We start from the raw sequence: 18601 nt of genomic DNA on the forward strand, positions 1-18601 counted from the left end.
TTTGGTTCTTTTCTCTGCAAAACCAGATAAACATTAACGTCAACACAACGAGAAACACAGAATAATTTAGTAGTATTTTAAATGAGTCAAGAGTTACAGTAACAAATAAAACAAAAAACAGTTATTTTGTATGGCATTATAAAAGAGGGTATGCACAAAGAGCTCGCATTGTCTAAAGATTAAAAGTTCTAACATACAAACTCTGCTCTGCTTCCCTCTGTTACACTGTGGGAAAACTAAAATTAATCAGCTGAGCAATCAAGAGGAGAACTGCCGACTACCGCCGGCCCGGTTCATCCTGAACATTTCCAGATGCTTAATCCATTGTTCATCTGTTCACACATTTATACGCGAGTCTAAACACCATGAGAAAGTCCAGCAATCACACTGTTTAAAGAGGAGACAGCGTCTGTGTCCCAGAGATGAATGTGTTTTTGGCGCAGAATTCATTCGCATTTAGCCTGCAACAAAAGCAAAAAGACCTTGTGAAGATGCTGGCAGAAGCTGAGTGCCATTATCTACAGGGAAATTAGTCCTGTGCCACTCAGAGGAAGAAACCTTTCCTCCAAAAGCAACACGAAAAGCCAGATTACAGTTAGTAAATACACCCTAAAATCAAAGTGTTTGGCCCAAATGCCCATCACTCCATTGGACGGAAAATGGAGATGCTTCAACGTCTAAGAACACCAACCAAACTGTTAAATTACAGACGGCTGCCTCCTGCTGTGGTTTTGCTGTTATGCTGGTAGACTGCAAGAATGATTGGTGCACCTCACAACATAAACGGCATCAGGAGGGAAGAGCAATGAGTGGAAGTTTTGGAGCAACATCTCAAGACGTGAGCCAGGAAGTTAAAGCTTGGGGCACAACTGACCAACAGCATATCGCCTGATCATTCCATCAAAACCTTTAATCAAGTGAGAATGCTATACAGCATTCTCACTTATTAAGTTCCTTCAGGTCTTGATTATTATTCCGTACGTTTTTCGGCATCTAACTACTCCTGCATACTTCAACCGATTTAAACAATTTTCGTATCAAAACGTTCAGCTCGTTCACGACATTACTGCTATGTCTTTTTGTAATTATAACTTTTATAATATTTAAAATATTTAACTTTTTGTGCGTTTTTTGCTCTCATTGAAAATGAATGGAGAATCCTTCAAATTCTTCAAATATTTCAACTTTTTGTCATTTTACTGCTTCAGCCTACTTTCAGCTATAAACGTCATTCAACTTTTAAAATGTAGTAATATCTTTTGGCTATTATGGTATGTTTCAGCTTTTTCATATCTTTCACCATTTTCGTATAGTACGTCTTTAAAATAATTTTGGCTTTTCAAGAAATTCAGCAAATAACATGCGTTGCTATGGTCGTCAAGGAGCCTCGTTTAGAGTGCGCACTCTAGAAATTCAACAAATTCTTCTTCTCCGAACAACTTCTTCTCACTCGCTCAAATTTCACCCTATCCACATAAATTATACATCAAAACGTAGGAATTTTTGTCTGGATTCGGAAAATGTAACCATCATTGGTGTGGGATTTATAGATTTTTCGCAAATCACCTCAGAGCGACACTAACCCGAAACCTTCCCCATTCATTTCCTATGGAGCGGTTTTCAAAAATGACACCTGGAAATCCAAAACATCACATGTTTTCGCATCGTCGCTACTCCTAAACCGTTTCATGTAGAGGCATGAGACTTTCACACATTCATGTCCCGACCCTTCTGGCGCTCACAAAAGAGAAATTTTGTCGATAAATGTTACGGTTTTGCCGCAGGAACAATTTGTTCGGGAGTAGCGTTTTGGGAAAATGCTAAAACAGGATCAGACTTCAATCTCCCCAAATGAGGCACTTTTCTACATCGTCGCTACTCCTAAACCGTTTTATGTACAGGCATGAGACTTTCACACATGAATGTCCCGACCCTTCTGGCACTCATAAAAAAAGAATTTTGTTGATAGCTGTTACGGTTTTGCCACAGGAACAATTTGTTCGGGAGTAGCGAATGTGCAAAATCCTTAAAACGCTTCGAAACTTCAATCTTCCACATCATCCACTTTTTTACATCATCGCTGTGCCTACACCAATTTTTGTAAAAACATAAAAATGAGCTCCATAGTCCTCAAAAGCCTGCTGATACTCAGAGTGAAAGAATTATTTTGATATCTCTTATACTTTTTCAGCTACAGCGATTTGTTCGGGACCGTTTGTAGAGGATTTCTCAAATTTCATAAAAATCCTCTTTATATCATAATTTTTTACGCCTAAATTAAAATATTTCTAGCAAAAACCGATCGTTTTTCTTGTTCTCCTATCCGTTACGAACTAAACGCTGAAAAAATTATGTCTCTACCATTTACAGAACAGGAGATATGGAGCGTTGTTTGAGGCAAAGTTCTCCATTCTATTTCAATGAGGCAGAGTGTGACAAAGTCTCTGCACTTCGGGAGACTGGCCGCTGCAGCTGTGTCAGTGAGTTTCCATGACGACGGAACTCTGAGGGCCAGAGGGAGAATCTCCATTGAGATACAATGGCAACTTTCGACGCCCGCTGCAGCGGCTATGATTAATGTAGCAATCTGAAATTCGCACAGTCACTTCCTCTTGACATTTTAAAATTTTCAAGTGACTTTCAGCGATAGGTCACTTTTCTTTCCCATTTTGGATTTCAGATGCTTTCCTATTGGGCCTTTGCTTCCAACAGGACCTGGCATGATGCCCAGACACGACCCAATTGGCCAATACAGCACCAGCCACATGTGGGAAATGGCGCTACTGACCATTTTGGTCAAATGTTGAGTTCTGGGCCCAGATGTGGTGAGGCTGAGTTTCTAAAGGAGGCCAACCTGACCCATGAACTTTGGTCACGTTTGGTGACAGTATTAGCACCCCTTTTTGAGGCACTTCCCAGTACAGGATTTGGACCAAACTGACAGAGTACACTCACCCGGTGATACTGAACACAACCTTGCTAGCGGCTAACGGTTAGCATGTTGCTAACCAGAAGTAGCTTTAGAAAGGTCCTACCAACTTCTGCTTAGCCGGGGTTGTTCTGCCTTTACAGACAAATAGAGGGCTACAGCTGTGAGGGAGTCTCCATGACAACCCTTTTAGCCAGAGGCTTCTAGGAGGTCCATTGACTTAACATGGCACCTTTTGAAGGCTACTGCGGGTGCTGTGAAGACCGTAGGAAGCTGAAATTCGCAGTGTTACTCCCTGTTAGTATTTTTGACGGTACCACGAGGCAGGCGCCTTGCTAAATTTCTTCAGAATTTTTTTAGTTGTTCTTAATCTTCAAATTCTTCTGTTTTTTAAAATTTTCAAATTTTTCAAATTCCTTCAAATTTGTTCAAATTCTCCAAATTTCTTCAAAAATTTTAAATTCTTCAAATTTGTCAAATTCGTCAAATTTTTCAAATTCCTTCAAATTTTTTGAAAATTTTGAAATATTTCAAATTTCTTCAAATTCTTCAAAATTTTCAAATTCCTTCAAATTTTTTCAAATTCTCCATATTTCTTCAAATTTTTCAAATTGTTCAAATTTCTTCAAACTCTTCAAATCTTCAAACTCTTCAAATTCCTTCAAATTCTTCTATTTCTTTCAATTCTTCAAACTTTTTCAAATTCTTCAAATCCCTTCAAATTTTTACATTTTTTCAAATTCTTCAAATCTGATTTCAATGTTTTCTGCATCTTCTGCTCAATCATTCTGCAGATTAGCATTCTCACTGCTGTTTCGCAGGAACAGCCTTTTCTAGTTGTTTTCCTGTTTTTCTTTATTATTATTATTCCATCGGCGTCTAACTACTCCCGCATACTTCAACCGATTTCAACAATTTTGGTATCAAAATGTTCGGCTCGTTCCCGGCATGCCTGCTATGACTCATGTTCATGCTAACTTTTACACTTTTTAAAATATTTCACTTTTTGTGCGATTTTTTTTGTCTGTTCCCATTGAAATCAATGCAAATTGATACAAATTCCTTCAAATTCTTCACATTCTTTCAATTCTTCTAATTGTTAGAATTCTTAAAATTTTTTAATTTTTTGAAATTTTTTTAAATTCTTCAAATTTTTCACATTCCTTCCCATTTTTTCCACATTGTTCAAATTCCTTCAAATTTTTCAAACTCCTTAAAATTTTTCAAATTCTTTCAAATTGTTCAAATTCTTCATTTTTCCAAATTATTCAAAGTTTTCAAATTATTCAAATCCCTTCAAATTCTTCATTTTTCCAAATTATTTAAATCCGATTTCAATGTTTTTCAGCCACTTTTTCCTCTAATGCAGGGATCTTCTGCATCTTCTGCTCAAATCATTCTGCAGATAAGCATTCTCACTCGCTGTTACGCAGGAACAGCTTTTTCTAGTTTATAAAATGTGTTTATGTACCATATCACACCTGATGTGTGATACAGGTGAATAAAAACACAAGAGACAGTAGAACCATAATAATAAAAGAAGTTAGTAATAACAACACAATAAAACAATTAAGCAATAAAAGGCAAAAAGCCACAGCTGGCCTACTGGTTGTGCTTTCTAGGTTTACAAGCCAGTGTAAAAAAAAAAAGTTTTAATTAACTGAAATCTCTTTTATAGAGTTTTGGCAAACTTCAAAGAAATACAGGGACCATTTCCAAGTTTAGGAGCTGCGGCTGAAAAGGTTCTCTCATTGTCACAAGGCGAGTCCAAGGAGCCACCAAGAATATTTGATCTTTAGATCTCTGCAAGGATGATAACTATGTAGGAGCTGAGAGAGGTAAGCAGGTGACAGATCATTTGAACATTTAAAAACAAGGAGTGAAATGAAAAAAAAATATTCCTAAAGAAACGCGATATCGGGGTTATGTGCTCACACCTCATGTCCCCGTTAAGAGACGAGCAGCTGAATGCGGAGGAGAGATTGGTCCATCCCACGATGAAGGGAGATGCAATAAGCACAAAGAGGCTTTGAGAAAACATAGTCAGTGTTACAGAGTGGCCATCGCAAAGTCCTGATCTTAGTTTTGTAGGCAAAGCTTAAAAGGTGTGTGACCAAGGTGGCTAACAAACCTGACTCGGGAGGAATGGGCCAAAATTCTATTGAGACAATTGTGAGAAGGTTGAGAAGGAATAGCAAAATGTTTGGCCCACATCAAACAAATACAACAGCAACGCTACCAAATACTAAATAAAGAAATGTATGTAAACGTCTGGCTTTTAAGAAAGCAATTTAAAAAAAAATCTAATAAGTATGGAAACCAAACACCCAGTGACACTTAAATCATAGTTTGTTGAAAAAAAGCAGGTGAATCTGTAACACAATCAATATTTAATCACCTATACTGTGCGTCAGTAATTATCTAAATGACATTATTCATTATGCATAACGCCATTGTCAATCAGTGTGACACTATAAACTTCCAGTTGGAAGCATAACTCACCACAGTTCTCCTCATCTGCCTGATTTCCACAGTCATCTATGCCGTTGCAGTGCAGGAGCTGCGGGAGGCAAACTGTCAGATTGCCACAGGGAAAATATCCAAGCGGGCATGTAGCCTTCTCTTCTGTGGCATTAAACGCTGTAACCAAAGCAGAAAGTCACAAGAAAATCACTTAAAGCAAAGTGTATGAAGAACTTTTTAATCAATTTCTCTGAATGTCCTGTTCTAAGATGTTTGTGTGGTTGTTGCTAAGCTTCAGTGTTTTTGTTCCAGTTTGTCTGAAAGGATGAAGCAACACTGTAACAAATAAATAACAACATTCTTCTTTCCAGCAGCCCAGATGGACTCATTCATAAGCTGTGAAATCTCTCTTATGCCTTTGGTTTAAAATACAATAAATATGCGAACGAGAAGAAAGCTTTTAACTGAGCATTAGACTTATAAAACCACTTCAATGGGAATCATTAACCCATCTCCTTATCAACCGAGGAGCCGGAGGTGGATTTATGCAGGCATAGACCCACCGCACTGACATCAGAGAACATCCAGGGAACTGATGTTGAGATGGTGAACTCTTAAAAGTACCTGGATATTCACCTGAACATTAAACTGGATGGGGGTCACAACATGAACGCTCTTTACAGAACAAACTCTCTCTGCCAAGGAGGCTTAGGGCTTCTGGCCTGCAGGGCCGGTGCAGAAAACCTTTTTTGACTCTGTGGTGGAATCAGCCCTCTTCTGTGGTTTTGTTTGTTGGAACAGCAGCTGGTCTACAGGTGAGACAAATAGGTTAGATAGGCCCACCAGGAAAGCCAACATGGTCCTAGGATGCCCCCTCTGCTCAGTGCAGGAGGTGGGAGACAGAAGGACTCCAGCAAAAGGAACATCGCTGTTAGCCAATGTCTTCCACCCTGTGCTTGAAACTGTTGCAGAGCTGGAGAGCTCCTTCAGTCACAGCCGGCTGCATCCTAGGTGCACTAAGGAGCATTATCACAGATCCTTCCCCCCCAGCAGCTTTTTAACCATCACTGCTCCCAACAAACTCAAAAGCCCCCTTTTCTATTACAAGCACCAGGGTTTAAAGCCCCATGCTTTGATTTTACGGGGTAAACCAATGTCTCTGGCTTTCTGGGTTTTTGTCTTTCCATTTACCATTTCTGTAAAATGAGTTATGATGTCTGGGGAAGTTGTGTGGAAAATTGCAGTACCACTCTGGTTCAGTGAGTGGCAGCGAAAAGACAGCATAGGTCAAACAGACTAAGACAGACTGAGAAGCTGTAGCCATATCCTCCGGCCACTCATCCGGACTCCACGTAAAACAGGTTGGACAACTTTTGCAACTTTCTCTACTCCTCCTGCTGCTGAAGAAATGTTCCTTACTCCCCACTTGTGGCGGGCAGTTTTACCTGCTGCATGCCAGAAAAGCCCCAGGAAAGTTGAGCAAAGTACTGGGTCGCTTGAGGGACCAAAGCCCGAGGAAAGTAAAGCCCCAGGAAAGAGAAATTAGCCAGGTAAATGTGTATGAAAACGCTATACCTTTGCCACTGAAAAGCACCAGGCTTTTCAGTGGCAATGGAAAGGGGCTAATAAGTGTTCCTCTGCTGTTTTCTGTACAGCTTTTTCATTTGTTGCAAATAGTCTGTTGCCTTTTATGCACAAATTTACATGCAAATGTTGTAGATTTTTTTACTTTCTCTACACAGTTGCATCTATTTTAATATATGTTAATTTTGATAACTGTACAGTATTTTTTCTTATGATGTAAATTTGCCCTTACTGTACAGTCTCTTACTCTCATTTCTTATTTTATATTATTTACCTTTCTGAGTATCTGTATGCTTCCAACTGCCTCTCTCTTTACTGCTGACGCACCTAAAGTTCCTCTCCGTGGGGCATTAAATCATATTTTTATTCTACAGAAGATTGAATGTCTAATTCCATCCATTAGTAATGACTGGTGACTGTTTATCCTTTCGGTGTGCTTCATTTAATGTTAAAATATCCTCCTTAGTATTTTCACAACCATTATATCAGATCCCACATACCACGCACCCCCAGGATGGTCAAGTTAAAGGAACAATAAGTAAAAATGACACCTAGTGGTTAAAATGGGAACAACACAATGCCTTACACGGAGACCGGCCATTTTCCCAACGGTCCTGCAGCTCTGAAACTCTGTTGAATTTTTACTTCCACAGGACAGGTCTATGATGTTGTATTCTCTTCTAGTTCTGGTCCGCTTTTCTTACCGGCTTCCATGTTAGCAGGCTGCTGCTCTTTTGCCAAGGTAAAATACCAAAAGCTGAGCTCTGTTTTGGGAACCCAGGGAACTCTCATATGATTGGCTCAGGAACCAGGAAGTAAACACAGGCTACACTCTGAACTGAAGTAGTTACAGACCGTACATCTAGGTTTGAAAGGAGAAAAACATGAATAAGACATTGTTGATGGAGAGGACTGATTGTTTATAGGGAATGCTACTTCCATCCTGGGTTATTTAAGTGGATTTTATAATAAATATCTTACTTCTAGCTCCTTTAAATTGATTTAAACAGCAGCACATTAGAACAAATGCCTTTAATATAAAACTACCTTTAATTTAAAGCAGCTCTTTAGCTGGTTCTTTTATTAAACAACATACATTGCCTTATGTTATATATCTTATTTACCGAATGGCATAACATTTCTGTCTCTAGATGGGCTAAAGTTCCTTTGATAACTTTGCAATATAGCATTATTTTTCTTTCCAATACTTTCTTATTTTTCTAGGACTAACTGGCAAAACACTGGATGCAATTCAATGTGATATTTTATGGGTTGTTCTGTGAATTTCACGCTGTAACTGACATGAAAAAGCAGAGTAATAACAGAAAATTGAGAAAAGGTTGAGTACACTTAATCTGCTTTTTCAACAATGTTCAGCAAAAGCGGCAATAAATTAATGTACTTTGTCAATGACAGAAAAATCATTTCATCGTGCCGTGACTCAGTCTGAGCTTATTCAGCTTTCTCAATAAATGTGTCCAGTTTATATTTAAACATAGGGGAAATGTATAAAGGTTAACAGCCCACCAAAGCATTAACAATGACACATGAATCATTGATTACATTTAATTTATTCAACCTCTGTTAAAAATATGTTTAAATAAAATACTTAATTAACATAGTTTAGCTGCCAATTCAGTGTAAATTTTTTTATTAAAAACGGTAAAATGGCTCTTCAGTCACAATAATTCATGATGAACTACAGCTGCGTGTTCTGTTGACCTGGAGTACAATGAGGTTAATCAGTGCAGCTCTACCTGGCCAACGGCTCGCTGCGATCACCCCAAGTGATTTTAACCCATCTTTCTCCAGAGACAGCGGGTGAAACTCAAGTGTTGCTGCGATGCTGCATAATTAACACCCAGCAAGTTTAGAAACGCCTGCTGACGAACAGATCACACGCCACAGAAAGAAGAAATCTGAGCCTCTTTCTGAAAATCCAAATGGGTCTATGATCCATAAGTATCCATTTTCTTAACAAGTTAACGGTTTAAAGTATTAAAGCTGAACTGCTATGAGGTTGTTTTCACCCGGGGGCTGAGAAGTATTCTGATTGATCGGATTATGAAAGAGATTTTTATGACACAGTTTTTTTTTTAATACATTTTAGATCAACTCTCTGTACGCACTGTGATGTCTTGTGACCACATCTTATATGCTCACTGCTGCAGATGCAAACAAATTTAAAAAAAGTATCATGCTACCAGTATGGTTCTGGTCATGTTAATATTGGAATCTTCATTAATAGCTTGAATGTGTTTTTTTTTTTACTTTTTGCACTTTTTCCAAAAGGAGTCATCGTACATCTCCAGAATCCCAATCAGCTTTATTGGCCAAAACCGACAAATAAAGAAGGTGCTCCCAGCATACATACAGCACAGATATAACCACATAAACATAATATAAACTAAAATAAAGAACAAAGAAAACAGTATGGGCATGAAGGAGTATGTACAAAAAATTCTATTTTATATAAAAAAGAAAAAAAAGGCAGGTTGTGGTAGTGCAAATATCCTTATTTTCTTTCACAGCCGAGTAACCGACTACTCAGGCTGAGAAGTGTTCGTTGCATTTATCAGATAGACAGCCTGGGGGAAGAAACTGTCTCTTTGGAGGCTGGCTTTTGTAAATAGCTCTATGTATTGTTGAACTGAAGATAAAAAGCTAAACAGTTTGTGTCCAAGATGTTCGGGGTTTACAAATATGTTAGCCATCTTTTTCCTGACCCTAGTTATATCCAAGGTTCACGGTCCCCTTAACAATACCCATAGGTGCATTTGCTTTGCAGTGGTTCACAGCATTCACACTTTATCACAAACATCTTAACACAACCAGAAGCATTAAAAAAAAAAAATAAATACATAATTGTGCTCAAAGTGCTTCAGGCTCCATGAATCTAATCAAAGCAGGACACAGAAGAGGAGAGCAAGACTTAAAAATAGAATAAATATATTTAAAAAAACTGAAAACCATGAAACCAAAACTATCTAGATCAACAAACAGCTGTTAAATTGATAAAAATGAATTATCGTTTCAGCTTGTTCAGATCAGTAACAGCAGCAAGAACAAAGCGAGTTTTAAAACGTCTGGTCCTACATTTGGGGACTGAAATCTTCTTCCAGAGGGAAGAAGCTGGACCTGTGTGTGAAGGGGATTAAAGTCATCATTTCAGACAGAAGTGGCTATCTGCTGTACCTGCGATCACCAGGGATGTGACTGATTGTTGAGGCTCGCCAATCAGTCCAGACAACAGCTTCACCACCAGCTGATGGGAACTCCTCTCTCAGAGTTGTATGACCAGAACATGACACCAAGGAAAAGGATAAGACTGATCCATTAAAAGCACAATAAAAAAAGGGTCAGTGTGGTTCGGTCAATATTCGGTGAGGCCCTGAACTGAGGTAAGGTCGGCCCCCAAGATTCTCTCTGCAGACCTAATTGTCTTTGCAATTTGGACCTGTCCTGTTTTGTAGAGCCAACTCTCACAGTGATGGATGTGCACAAAACAGACTGAAAGTTGGTGGTGAAGAAGATGATCTTTTATAGGAGTTGCTTTATAAGAACACAAGTTTGGATGCTTGTTTATTTCTGAAAACATAAAAAAAGCATTTTTCCTCTATAAGTTTGGCCAAGACTTAGAAATGAGAAGTCTAAGGGACTTAGAGAGGATCCAAGATGGGCTGGGAAGGTCTAAGCGACAACAGATTCTGACGTATCTGGGTTTGGCAAAGGTCAACGGCCGCCTTCAGATGAAAGAAAATTAGTAATTAGTTATGGAAACATTTACATCACACAGCAACACAACGAAGTCAAAAGAGAACCGAGTAGAAAACAAGCATCTGCTTAAAGTCTTCAAAATGGACTTGTTCACACATAATTAGGTCAAACACCTTTAACAGATCCGTTTTAAAGGACAGAGGCGTCAGAGACTTTAAACCTAAGAACATGATAACAACTGTCAACCATGGCACAAAGTGAATGGAATATTGAAAATGGAGAACTACTGTACCTCTACACTCTCAGCTTCATGTTAAATTAGCAGCTAGAGGGCTGACTTGGGCACCATTGATTGTTTCTACAGGACAATGATCCCAAACATGCTCATAATGACAGTATGTAAACTACTCACATGCTTTAATTGTCTGTACAAGACGTGTTCAAGATGTTGCCGTTTTCCTTAAAGACTTATTACTACACATACACAGCCGTGCTCTAAGCACCCAGGCTGTGCAGCAAAAAGCGGCTCCCTGGATTGAGGCGCTGCAGCCACAGCTACTTGTTGACAGAAGTAGCAGCCGGGGTTTCTGTGAATAAGACCTGCCTGTTTGTTTGGACTCAACGTTATTCGCATTGTGCATTTAGCAAAATGAAATAACAGATAAGCTGGGGAAAAAAAAACCCTGCTGGAAACGTGGCTGCTTGTAAAGAGCAACGAGAGGCGAGGAGGTGATTCATGTTTCCAATCTAACAGAATGTGTCCACGAGCCTCTGAAACAAACGCTGAGCTCTTGAATCTGAAAGTGTCCTCAATGTGTCCCCAGTGCATTCACACCTGTACTTTGCTGTTCAGTTGTAATCAGATCCAGCAGCGCGCATGTCGGCACCAGACATGGAGTGCCTGTAAAGAAGGTAATGCTCTACGCAAGCTGATGTGATTTTAAACTAGCTTGAAATATTACGGAGGAAGGGGAGCTTCAGCTTTGGTTAACTGTGAGCGGCTACACGTTTTAGCTTAAGTGGAGCTGATGTTGAAATTTACAATAGAGCTCAAGCGGCATGTGCGGCAAAGCTAAAGCACCTCGGTGTGGAGACGGCCGCGGAAATACAGGCAACAGCAGTTATATTTTTCTGGGGCTGAGCAAGCTGAATCTTCATTTTCTATGTACGCACCAGGAGATGAAAGCACTCTAAAGGTTCATTCTGGTTTTTATTTGCTCATCGTTGGAGAATACTTGGAGCATTTATAGATAGGAAACAGGCAAACAGTAAAATACTTCTTAGTTAAGGACCTTCTGGGAAATGCAAAATAACTCTTGAAGCAAATAAAATGATGCAAACCTGCCAGAACTTTTAATATTTTGCCACAAAGGTCAGAGCACTTTCACTTCATATAAACCTGTATGTCACAAAAATAAGGACAAGCAACCTTTGGAAATAGCTGTCTTGTCTCTACATTAAATTCACAAAGCTAAAATGTCACATTTCTGCGTAAGCCACAAATCTTATTATGGTCACAAAACTATGGGAGATGATGTTTCACAATCTCTTAGATAAAATATATTCAAATCCAAATATAAAGGTTACCCTCAGCTGTTAGCTGTCAAACGGGCCTATTCAAGTCACTTCAATACATTCATTTTCATGTACATTTTTATATTTAATAATGTTTTCATGAAAAACAATGTGCATTTTACTACAGCTGCGCAGCTTTGAGACAGTAATGACTTTGGGAGTCAGAAGACGCAGCACACAGAGAAGCACTCATTATTTGTTATTTTTGTCTTGACCTAAGGCAGCATAAGTATTACGAGCCGATTCAATGGCTGTGATTCACAGTCCCAACTGCATCTGTAATGAAGCATTGCGGTCACATTCTAACCTTTGGAGCAAAAAAGGAGGCATGAGAAAAGAGATAAAACAACAATGTCGGCAATTATTATTTAGCCTTTTATCTTGTGACTGTAAATACAACATAACATAAGAATAATAACTATAAACCATAAATAAATACAGTTCAAGGCGTAGAGATTCAAGGTGCATTGTGGGCACTTGGCACATACACCACGTTATGCCATTTTACAGAAAGTATTTGTCTCTTCAGTCAGTGTTATGCATTAAGGCAGCGGAAAAATCTTCTAAATCGTATCTTTGTTTATTTAAAACAATAACAGCAAAAAGCTGGAGCAGTTGCTTTGTGTCTGACTTTATCCGTCTATTAAATTTGAAGAAAAATTTGGTCCACACGCTACAAAAATGCTTCAGTTCTTCAAGGTTTGTAGACATTTGTTTGAGCACAGATATCTGTCGGTTTTGGCATTTTGGGCTTAAAGTTTTGATTTTGACTGAGCTGTTGCAGCATCTTGATCCCTTCCTGGTTCAGGAATACTGTTTAAGATGTGCCGGTGTGCTTAATATCATAGACATATTTCATGGCTCAGACAGACTTTAACTGTTGGACGGCTGGCTCTACATTTGACTCTAAACCAGCTGAGTTCATGGTCGACTCTACCTGCAAACTGCCTAAATCCTGCAAAACAGGCCCAAATCCACCACCGTGCTTAGCAGTCGGGATCAGGTGTTTTTGCTGACATGTTGTGTATGGTTATCTCCAAATATGACACTGAGTTTTGGGAAAACATTTCTGCTTTGGTCTCTTTCCAAAATTCATTGTTCATGCAGTATTTTGCTGTGCAGAACTAAGGTTCCTGAATCTAAGCTATACCTTGTTTAGTCTTTTTCTAACTCTCTTTGTTGTGACCTTAAACATACAACATGGTAAATGAGTCCAAGATGGATCTATTGGGCTTTGTGCATCCTTTATATGACTGAAGCTGGTGAGTTTTGGACCCAACCGTGCTTCTGAAATATTAGCAGCTTAGCTGAGATGAGAACTGATAAATCCGTACGGCTGCCTGTGGTGATGAAGTGACAGATGGATTTACAATAACATTCTTTTTCTTTATTCAAATATAAGTTTTTCTATCAGTTGTCTTATATCTATTGCTGTAATGTAAACATGTCATTCTACAAATCCACATAAAATGAAACTGATATAGCAACAAAAAGCCAGAGATAAATCCCTTTTCTATCAAATGCATCAATAGATGTTTTCAGTATCACAGTTGAAAGAAATAAAATGCTGTAGGAGAACACAGTGACAGTTAAAGTTAGTATAAATGTTTGATGTGATCTAGAAGTGGAATGGGTTATGTGACTGGCTCAGCTGCGTCTCAGGTGGAGGTCTTGCAGAAGCGGTTCTTTTACTCTCTCGGTGGAGTATTAAGACAGAAAACGTGAAAAAGAAATTTCCTGAAATAAAATATTAATCTTTCCTTATCTTTGCCATGGAAGATGGCACATGTTAAATCCTATTAGCAAGATTTGAGATGGGAAAGGTAAATCCAGCTGGGATGGAGAATATTATTTCTAATTCAGGTACTCATCTATGACAGAGTCATTTTTAACAGATTGTGAAATCCAGGAAGCTTATGGGCAAAACACTGCCTGTCTTGGCTGATGCTGAGTTCTAGTTTTATTTGAAGTCTGACCAAAAATTTATGTTTTTATCTAAAAGATAATAAAGATTAAATAGATGGAGTTCTTTGATAAAGGTAGTTTTGAATCCTTAGAAAACAAAGGAATTACATTATCAACCCATTTCCACATCAGGGCCTATAATTCTATGAATGCACATTTCCCACATTACAGATTTTGTCTGTTTTTGCTTTTTTGTTACAAATACATTTCAGATCATTACACACATTGTAACGAATCAGAATCTGTTTGATTGGTAAAGAAAGAAGGCAGCTGTCTTTGGTTCCACTTCGCTCTCAATGTACCAATGTTTTAAACACAAAGACATTTTGAAAAATCTAATTTTTTGTTTACGCAAAAAGAATACATGGTTGAATAAATGACAGAAATTGTCTCTGCGGCGGCTTGTTTTTGGAAAATAACGCTCTCTGATCTATTTGGTTATGCTGCTTTAGGCTGTTGGAGGACATTCTGACCATTTTCCCTCACTCTGTTACTTTCTCCTACTACTCTGCTGCTGCAGATAGTGTCGCAATAACTGTAATGAACTTTATGTTCTGGATCTTTGTTTTAACTCTTCACAAAAGTTGCATTTGGACCAATGTTTTTGTTCCATTGTGAAACGCTTCCTTGAGGAGACCGTTGGCTGAGTTGTTGCTGTCAAAACTCTTTTTGCTCCGAATAGAGACGCTGGTGCAGCTTCCTGCCGCTAGTCGCCGGTTACAAATGTATTTTATTTGGATAAAATGGACTTGGCAATTACAAGTGAAGGGTTACCTAGTTCTTTTCCCAGATAACTATTATTATCAATTAACCATTACGTTCATGTTCAATTAATTAGACCACGTATATCTAAGAAGCTTGTTTGTCAGATTAAAAATACTTTTTGAACAACCTTTTAAGCCAGTATTAAACATACTTTTTATTAAGCCCAATTTCTGCATTAAAAAGTTTGCTTTTTATTGATATAATGCAATATTCTAATCTTAAATGCTGTTTTTATTAGCTGGAGGTGGAAAGAAAGTCATAATTAACTGAGCTCTTTTGCAGTTTTTCTTCCCATCTGGGTCCAGTCTCTTCAATGAAATGGCGTCTGAGCTCTTTCATACGAGCTGAGCCTCCACCAACAACCTTGTACCCTCTACAGACATGGATCTAGTGCCTTTGGAGGCGTATCCATTGCAGGTCTCATTGAAACTTCCATGTTGGCGGCTCCAAAACCATCAAAACTTTTTGGTGTAAACCTCCTCGCCACAACAGGACTAGCGGCTGCGCTGTTGAGTCCAGTGAGCTAGCCAGCCCGGCTTCTTCAGCTAACCCTCAGGTCAAAGAAATCACTGCCGTCTCATTCAGGATTTCCTTGTAAACAATCCAATGATTGGTCAGAATGGTCAGGTTGTTGTGGGGGTCCCCGGGAGAAGTGGAAAGCTTGCTTATACCTGTGCCTACCTTTAATTCATTAGAAAGTTTTGGCTGTAAACACCCACCATCAACGCTGCCGTCTCCCGCCCCTCAGAAACCCAATAACTTTCTAAATGATTTAGCTGTTTTACTCAGTAATCTTCACTCTTCCTCGAAATGTGATATTAGTGGGGGACTTTAATCATATTTGGATAACAGTAATCTTCTCCTCACCACAGACTCCTTATCGTACCTGAAAAGCTTTGTACTCAATCAATATTTCTGACTTTCCCACTCACATCAAAGGTCATACTCTGGATGTAATCTTCCATTCTGGTCTCACGCCATCCAACTTATCTGCTGATGAACTTCAGATAACAGACCATTTTTTCCTCTGATTGAAGATTTCCCTCTATCATAAAATAAACTGAAACTGACTGTATTGTTTATTGAGTAGAATCAAACTGGAATTTCTGAAGATGACTATTGATCTCAACATACAATTAAACAAAATTTACTAAATGCTTTTGCATATAAATTGTATCTATTTGTTTGATAAAGCATCTAAAGAATTTTATTTTTTTAGGAATCAGCAATATAAAAATCATACTGAACTTAAACATTTTAAGGGATAAGAAGATATCCAAACAGATCTGTTCCTATGTGGTATAGAAGCTGGATGAATGGCAATTATTTTATTTAAACCGTAATGAACAGCCGCTTTAGAGACATTCCATCACATCTCAATTGAACTCAAATCTGGACTTTGACTAGGCCACTAAGAGGTTGAAGTGCTGATTATCTCAGCAACACAAAGTGACTTAAGTTAAAAGATCACTTTAATCAACGTCTCAGAGTAACCAAATCCAAAAATTTAACCTTTGCTGATCATAGCAACATATAATTTACATAATTTATGGATTAATTTTATCAGTGTGGGATAAATACACTTTTTCACATACGGCCAGGTTAGTTTGCATACTTCCTTCCATCCATCAATTAACTATATCCGATTACCCAGCCAGGGTAGCGGGGGCTTATCATTAGGTGAGAGGCGGGAACACCTTGAACGGGTTACCTAGTCCATTACAGGGCAGGTTTGTATATTTTTGTTCCCATAATAATAATAATAATAATAATAATAATAATAATAATAATAATAATAATAATAATAATAATGAAAGCATCATACTTTGAACACTACTTATGGTATTTTTCCGGCTTATTTTTCACTGATATGGAAATGTGTTTAATGATCTGAAACTTTTCAGCATCTGATCTGCCAACCATGAATATAAGCCTGTGAATGTCAGATTTGTTTCAATACACCGTCTTATGGTGTAGCTATCTGTAAAGGTAAAATGTGTTACCAAACACTGATGTTTAGGACAAAAATCTCCAACTGAAATACGTAAACCATAAATGGAAAGCATGGTCCAGTAAAATGGGTTGCATTTTGATTTACTGGGACAGATAACTCCCCCACTGACTGCCTTTTACAGTGTTAGCACACTAAGGAAGGAATGTGGTCGGCACATTCTCCATGCAACAGAAGGTATATCATAGATGCTCCCCTGGAAGTCAAGGGAAACCTCTGGCACTGTAAAGTGTTGTACTATTCAAATGAATCCACAAATCTGCCGATCCCACCAATGTGTTGCCTTACTTATTAAAAGCTCTGGAATATAAGATGAACTGAAGAAGAAAGGCTGAATTTAGATGCTACTGCTCCCAAGATGTCCATCTCTCCAGGTTTTAAATTGCTCCAGTGGCAAACAGCTGTTGCTCAAATCATAATTATATTACAGTAAATTCCCTGTTTGGACTCCCGTCTCTCTTTAACACAGCAGCTTTGGCCTCTGAAACAGAATTTCATTTAAGCAGCAGAACAGTAACTAAGAAAAGGTCTCCCTTTACTGTCAGGGATGCTTCACTGCACAGCTGCCGCTCTAAATATGCTTCAAATGATCAGCCTACTCCTGAGAAAATCCACACCAGAAACGAAACAGATAGGATGCAAACAAAAGACAAGCTTTTGACTGAATGTGCATTAATGTAACGACGGAAATGTCCGAAGATAAGCGATTTAAATGTCTTTTAATTAGAGCATTAGACTGAGCAGAGGAGCCCCTCATTAAAGCGTCCAGCTATTGTGGTTGTTATATAGTATCTGAAATACAATTTCTACCACAACACTAATGAATGCAAAATTTCCACATAATTACAGTAAAATCCCTTCGGTCCAGCCCTGTTCCAACCTTTCTTTTCATCTTGATGATCAGATGCGACACGAATAGTTCCGTTTCAATGACAAATCTTCTTTAACTGATTAAACACAAACGTCCGAAACATTACGCAGGTAAAGAGTTCCCGACCTGGCCGGTGGCTGAACTTACCGGACACCCCACAAGCGAACAGCACGGCCACGTAAACTTGCATGATGCCCCTGGAAGTTCGGATAAAATCGCGCTGGAGGAGGAAAGGAGCAGCAAACACCTCTTCCGCTCGTTCCAGGTGTTAAATTATCCCCAGAAGTTTTTTTTAATTATTATTATTATTGTTTTTTAGCAAAGCCGCCGTGTGGTAAAGACCGATAAGACAAGATGTTCCGGTCCGGAGAGCAGCTGAGGAGGAGACCTGTGAACGCTGCGCAGGGTCGAGGCGGTCTGCAGCCTCCTCCTGTGTGAGCGAAAGGTTTAAAGAGTTGCCATGTTCTGACGCACGGGAAGGAGCGGGCGGCACAGGTGCAGCAGCGCGCACAGACGCGCACAGACGCGCAGAGGGAGCTCCGGGTTCTTTTATTACCACCGCTGAGCGGGAGCAGCTCAATAAATACTTCTCTATTTAATTAGGGAGGCTAAACTCTCCCTGCGCAGTACTGTGTGTCAGAGGACGGAATAAGCCATCGCTTCAACAGAATAAACGTCGACAGAATAAATGACAACTCAGATGTTATTTTTCTTTATGTGC

The 18601-nt window shown here is 38.9% G+C and overlaps 1 protein-coding gene across 1 annotated transcript in view; it reads right to left on the reverse strand.

Moving 5' to 3' along the window:
* The window catches only part of rxfp1 (relaxin family peptide receptor 1), a 139454-nt gene extending 121133 nt beyond the window's left edge, over positions 1 to 18321 (reverse strand). Inside the window, exons 1-2 of the mRNA XM_036127388.1 lie at positions 18028 to 18321; positions 5432 to 5569 (exon numbers count right to left, since the gene is read on the reverse strand). Coding sequence (XP_035983281.1) covers positions 5432 to 5569; positions 18028 to 18070 — 181 coding nt within the window. The 5' untranslated portion in view covers positions 18071 to 18321. The remainder of the gene's footprint in view (positions 1 to 5431; positions 5570 to 18027) is intronic.
* Positions 18322 to 18601: the final 280 nt, after the last annotated feature.

The sequence above is a fragment of the Fundulus heteroclitus genome, chromosome 23 (assembly GCF_011125445.2).
Source record: "Fundulus heteroclitus isolate FHET01 chromosome 23, MU-UCD_Fhet_4.1, whole genome shotgun sequence".
NCBI lineage: Eukaryota > Metazoa > Chordata > Actinopteri > Cyprinodontiformes > Fundulidae > Fundulus > Fundulus heteroclitus.